The 6,747-nt window shown below is 42.3% G+C and overlaps 1 protein-coding gene across 1 annotated transcript; it reads left to right on the forward strand.

Annotated features, from left to right (window-relative positions):
* Positions 1-2,572: 2,572 nt before the first annotated feature.
* LOC115518691 (olfactory receptor 8S1-like) lies at positions 2,573-3,511 on the forward strand. The gene has a single exon (XM_030322248.1). It carries the CDS (start codon positions 2,573-2,575, stop codon positions 3,509-3,511), a length of 939 nt encoding a protein of 312 aa, XP_030178108.1.
* Positions 3,512-6,747: the final 3,236 nt, after the last annotated feature.

Raw genomic sequence — 6,747 nt, forward strand, 5'->3', positions numbered from 1 at the left:
CATGTGAACTTTTTAGTCTTTTTACCTTTTTGATCAACAAATCACTTTTACACACCAAATTTGACTGGACTTGATTTTGCCTAAGAAGTCCCAAAGAGACTAACCTGAGAAGAACTGAGAGTGTCATTTTAAAACTACTCTTTTCCTGCTTGGGGAGCCAGGCAAATACCCCTCTGGCCACTCTTTCTACTTTCGACTCCCACTAGACTCAGAAGAATTTAGAATTAATGATTAAAGGTCATTGCATCACCTAGATGTTCCAAAGGCCACACCTAAGAGATCCCCACTCATCCTTATAAAATCAGTGTTGACAAAAGCCTTTTACTACTAAATGTGACTTCAGGTTATGACCATAGAATTATAAACGCTGTCGCCCCGGTGAGGAATCAAAACAAACCAGTTGTCTACACATGGCTGCTCTGTGAACTCATTAAACCCAAACAATGCTTTGTGTAACTGAGACATGATGTTAGAAACAAGAAAAACTAACAGTATGTGAGATTCTTTGAAAGAAGGAACTTCCCTTGGCTATATAAATTTATTGTTAGAATTCAGTAAAGCATTTCATCATCAATAGGATTTTATAAATTTTATCATGACACCAGACAGAAGCCACTTTCTCCAGGCCATCTTCCTTCTCACTAAATGAATCTAAATAAAAGTCCTGCAGCCAAGTTGAAGAGCAAATTACCTTATCGAACAGGATATACAGGTAATGTGTGTTTGGGGTATGGGAAGGATTTTGAGGCTGGGTTTTTGGCTAAGGAGTTAACAAGTAAGGAATCACAACTTTCCCTTGGCTGAGCTCTGCACTTACTGGGAATGGTCAGGACAAGGAACTGGCTGGGCCACCCCCTACTAAATCCTATGGGTAACCCAAGGTCAGACTTCAGGGTAGAAGGTCAAAGCCAGAAGTCATTGGTAAATACTGATATTTATGCAAATAGAGAATTGTTGTAATTCAGACATAAAGCCTTCAAGAAACACAGCAAGGGACATGAGCACATCTGGCCATGAAGGAGAAATTCAGAGTATGAAGAATGAGGACAATGTCTCAGGATGAAAGTCACAACAGACGAATATAAAGGATTTGATGTTCTACTCCTGTTTTAAAACAGGCCCATGAGTATGAACCGAGAAAAGTTAGTGGGTGGAGCCTTCCTTCTGCAGGCAGAGAGTAGCAACAGTGGGTGTTTCCAACAGAAGCTAGTCCTACAGAACGCATCCCCCATTTTTTTTTTTCCTGTACTTCCTGGGAGAGAGGTCCAGAATGCATAGCACTGGGCAGAGTCCTCTCTCCCAGCTGCTGCTCTGGCCAGGATACCCATTCAAGTATTCCCTGGCATGAAACCCTTTCAAGCTTTCCTCTCTTAATTTTCTCGAGATCCGGCCTGTTTTGGGATACACACCCATCCTAGTAATGCTCGTAAGGTGGGCCCTGAGGTCTACACAGAATCCCAAACACTTTATCTCCCCCTTGTCATCATCTCTGCAGTCCTGCAGCTATGCCTATTGGCAATTACATGCCCTCCTTTCTGAGTGAAGGCACCGCAGAAATTGCCAAGTGGAGACAGGCTCAACACCAAAATAATTCTAAACTTCTAACTTGCCTTCTGGTGGAGGTGATGAGCAGAGGAGGGAAGCTGCTGGTAATGGTTTCAATGTGATTTCTTGCACTTCTCTTGATAAAGGCATGTAAAGTAGTAACGATGACTGTAGCATCAGCAGCAACAACTTTGGTCTTTGATAGTGCTTTACCGATGTAAGAATATAGGTGACTTTTGCCTAGACTTAAAATCCCAAATAATGGGAAGAAGAAGGAGGAGGAGGAGAAGTAGAAGCAGCAGCAGCACAGAATAGATGCTTTTGAAGAGCTTTGTATATAATTTCATATTTAATGGGATTAAATTATTATTTTCATATAATTTCATATCCTAAAAACCCTCTGTGGTACTGTTATTATCTTCTCTTAATATGCAAGGATATTGAAGTAAGAGCGTTATGTATCTTGTACATAAAATCATAGCTAATTAGTGGTGGACCTGGGATTCGATCTTAGTCTAATGCAGGAGCCCACATGTTTAGCCACTGCTCTGTGATGCTCACTTATTCCCTGGGCATCAACTTTTCAGCACTACCCATGTTTTAACTACCCATAAACTGAGCTGATTTTTCAGTCTTGAGCCTTTGACTGTATTTTTTAGGCAAACTAAATATATGTGAGAAACGCACTAATCATACACTTTCTTAAAAGTGTTGTCAAATTCGCTCAGAGAACTATCATTATTGACCCTCACTAAATCAGTTTGAGCTCTCATTTCATTAATTGTAGCATTCATTGTTTTCATGTCCATGTTCTTCCATGGAGAATACTAAGAACAAGGACCATACCTTAATCATCTTTTTGTTCTAAGTGGCTGCACGAAACCCAGGTTATAATAGAAAACAAAACTGTTCACTGGGCAATAGTGATACGAAAAGAGAAGCAATGCAATTAGAAAATTCCTTGGGGGATAATAGACCTTTGGCTCCTGTGGTGTTTTGTATTATTTCTAGGGAAAGGCCTTTGTAAATGGACTTGGGGAACTACAGCACCATCACGGAGTTTATCCTCCTCGGGCTCTCTGCCAATCCCCACGTCCAGGCTGCACTCTTTGTGCTCTTCCTGGGGATTTACCTGCTGACCATCATGGGGAACCTGATGCTGCTGCTGGTGATCAGGATTGATTTTCACCTGCACACACCCATGTACTTCTTCCTGAGTCACCTCTCTTTTGTCGATATCTGCTTCTCTTCGGTCACTGTGCCCAAGATGCTGGAGAACCTTCTGTCTCAAAAGAAAACAATATCAGTAGAGGGCTGCCTTGCTCAAGTCTTCTTTGTGTTTGTTGCTGCAGGAACTGAAGCCTGTCTGCTTTCTGCAATGGCCTATGACCGCTATGCTGCCATCTGCCACCCTCTGCTGTATGGACAGATCATGAGTAAACAGCTGTATATGCAGCTTGTGTGGGGTTCGTGGGGACTGGGCTTTCTGGATGCACTCATCAACATCTTCCTAGCTGTGAAGATGGTCTTCTGCAAGGCCCAAATCATCCCCCACTACAGCTGTGAAATGCCCTCTCTCCTCTCACTGTCCTGTTCCGATATCTCCAGCAACCTCATTGCCTTGCTCTGCTCCACTCTTCTACATGGACTCGGAACCTTCCTTTTGGTCTTCTTATCCTACACCCGTATAATCGCCACCATCCTGAGCATCAGCTCCACCTTAGGCAGAAGTAAGGCCTTTTCCACCTGCTCCTCCCACCTCATCGCAGTGACCCTTTACTATGGCTCAGGTTTGCTCCGCCATCTAATGCCAAATTCAGGTGCGCCCCTTGAGCTGATCTTTTCTGTGCAGTATACTGTAGTCACTCCCATGCTGAATCCTCTCATCTATAGCCTGAAGAACAAGGAGGTGAAGGCAGCTCTGGCAAGAACTTTGGAAAAGTATTTGCAACATATCAGGTGCTGAAATGAAAACAGAGCATGGTGGAGAACTGGAACATATCTGCATACAAAAGGATATTAAGTGAGTTTACAATAGTAAGCTGTACTCCTAACTACTTACAATGTCAGATGCCGCAACCTAAATTAGAAGTGCATGTGACAATGACACAAAGTAATTATAGGAAGGATGGTTCAATTTCTTTTCAAGGCAAACAAATTATTAAATAATAAGAAAGTTTTGTGATGAACATATTGGTTCACTTTTCTCATTCTAAAATATTTCACCTTAGGCTTTCATTTAGAAAAGTCATTAGTTGGGGCGCCTGGGTGGCGCAGTCGGTTAAGTGTCCGACTTCAGCCAGGTCACGATCTCACGGTCTGTGAGTTCGAGCCCCGCGTCGGGCTCTGGGCTGATGGCTCAGAGCCTGGAGCCTGTTTCCGATTCTGTGTCTCCCTCTCTCTCTGCCCCTCCCCCGTTCATGCTCTGTCTCTCTCTGTCCTAAAAATAAATAAACGTGGAAAAAAAAAATTAAAAAAAAAAAAAGAAAAGTCATTAGTTTCATTGATCTGTCATTATTTTTTTTAATGTTTATTTATTTTTTGAGACAGAGAGAGACAGAGCATGAATGGGGGAGGGGCAGAGAGAGAGGGAGACACAGAATCGGAAACAGGCTCCAGGCTCTGAGCCATCAGTCCAGAGCCTGACGCGGGGCTCGAACTCACGGACCATGAGATCGTGACCTGAGCTGAAGTTGGACGCTCAACCGACTGAGCCACCCAGGCACCCCATCTATCATTATGTTTTATTGAGTTTTGGGCATACACATCTGAGAAGAATGTAGGGCCCTGGATCTATAAAAGAGAAAAGTCATAGATAAGGGTAAACGGTGAGAAAGATAAAGACTTCCAACTGGGTGACCACAGGAGACACACATGAAAAGCTGAAAGTTCTGCAGAGAAACAATAATCATATTGAGGCAGAGCTCAGACTCTTAAAATTTCCAAGAACTTTTATGTATGTGTGGAGTGATGGCCAGATCTCCAGTGAGAGAGGCTGCAAGGAGGCTCTATGTCTCTAGGAACCTCACTTCTCACCTAGCCTTCACTCAGACTTGTATTTTCTATAATAAGCTGACCTTATCTGTGTTCTTTTGCTTGTAGAGTACAGGCTATGAGCTTTAGACAAATAATCTGGTTTTGATCTCATCACAAGTGAATTCTGAAATTGTCCTTGCCTCTCATCTTTCGGCTGTCAAACAATTGGTTACTGTTTAGGGACCAGTGGTTTGCTGGATTTAAGGTACTGCATCACCTCCAACTAATTCATTTTTATCTATAAAATATAAACCCAGGGGCGCCTGTGTGGCTCAGTCAGTTAAGCGTCCAACTCTTGATTTCAGCTCAGGTCATGATGTCACAATTGTGAGATTGAGCCCCACGTCAGGCTCTCTTGTTGGACGTGGAGCCTGCCTAAGAATATCTCTCTCCCGCTCTCTCTCTCTCTCTGCCCCTCCCTAACTTGCACATACACGTGTGTGTGTGTGTGCTCTCTAAATAAATAAATAAGTAAATGAATAAATAAACAAACAAACCCATTCTCACATTGCTTCTCATTTGTTTAAAATTTTTTTAGGGTTTACTTATTTTTGAGAGAGAGAGAGACAGAGTGCAAGTGGGGGAAGGGGCAGGGAGAGGGAGACAGAATCTGAAGCAGGCTCCAGGCTCTGAGCTGTCAGCACAGAGTCCAACATGGGGCTCAAGCTCACGAACCGCAAAATCATGACCTGAGTTAAAGTCAAGAGTCTGACTGAACCGACTGAGCTACCCCGGCACCCCTGCTTCTGATTTGTTTAATCTACATTTTACTATTCTCTAATTCATTGTAGTTGAGAAAAAAGGGGAAAAGTAAGTACAAACTATTGAATTCACTTAATATTAGCTTACATTTTTCTCAAGCTACTTTCATAAACTCACTTTGTCCCAGTTGTCAGTTATACAGGCTTTTCATCCTCATCTAGCCATTGATAACTCACAGAAAGGGCCTCTTCTCATCTGATACTCCAGAAAACTCCAAATACATTATCTCGCTCCACAGACAACAGAATATTCAAGGCCTTCTTTGGATTCTCTGACCTAAGGTGAAGCATCAGTGAACCCTCCAAGGTCAAGCTTTCTATGGTGAAGGGAAGTTTACGGCACTGCACCTGAGAAGAAGGCTGGTTATAATCAGTGCGCAAACGTCACAGAATGATAGTAATTGTCACAGAAAGATACCAAGAGACTCAGTCAAATTCCCTTTAGAATAAATAAAAGATATGAAATCATAACTGCGTGAAGACATCCCTTCAAATCTAAAGGCTCAGCAGTTGCTCCTTTGGAGGGGCAATGACCTTGAACTTTGATGCCCAGAGTGCTACACCATTGCTTACTATACTGCCTGATCAGCGACAGGATCCTCTCTAGGCCTCAGAGAAGCTCTTCTTACCATTCCCTCAAGGGTTTTTGTATTTCCGGCCTGCAGAAATTCGGGAGATTCTGCCTGCGTTTTGGCCTTCCCAAGAGACAAAAATAACTAGTAATGATCCTATTATACACCTGAGTGCTTAGTGTTAAAAGGTTGAATTTATGGGAAAATTTTCAATATTAATTTCCCAGGAACACCATTTCCTAAGCATGCCTGAAGTTTCTTCCTCTAAGACAGGTGACAAAAAAGGCAGCAAATATGCCAGAGAGGGAGTCTTGCAGTGTGACAGTTCATGAGAAGTTTGTCAATTTTACCCTGATTTCATCATGTTCTTTGCTTTTACTTAACACCTTTGCACTCTATTCTATTACTTTTATCACTTTATCTTTACAAAAAATATCACACTTACAAAAAAATGTATAAAGCATATATGTACCAGTTAAAGAATGATTATGAAATGAAAACATACATACCCACTACTCAGCTTAAGAAATTATTCATTCTAGGGGCTCCTGGGTGGCTCAGTCGATTGAGCGTCCAACTCTTGATTTAGGCTCAGGTCGAGATCTCATGGTTGTTAGATGGAGCCCTGCATCAGGCTCCATGCTGGAAGTGGAGCCTGCTTAAGATTCCCTCTCTCTTCCTCCATCCCTCCCCAGCACTTTGTGTGTGTGTGTGTGTGTGTGTGTGTGTGTGTGCTCTCTCTCTCTCAAAAACTACAATTTTTTTAAAGAAATTATTCATTTTACTACCTCTCCTTCACTCCCCAAAACTGACTACTCCTCTGAATTTTTTAA

This window comes from Lynx canadensis, chromosome B4 (assembly GCF_007474595.2).
Source record: "Lynx canadensis isolate LIC74 chromosome B4, mLynCan4.pri.v2, whole genome shotgun sequence".
Classification (NCBI taxonomy): domain Eukaryota; kingdom Metazoa; phylum Chordata; class Mammalia; order Carnivora; family Felidae; genus Lynx; species Lynx canadensis.

Coding starts and splice junctions, on each gene's coding strand:
- LOC115518691 (XM_030322248.1), top strand. CDS start 2,573: ATGGACTTGGGGAACTACAGCACCATCACGGAGTTTATCCTCCTCGGG.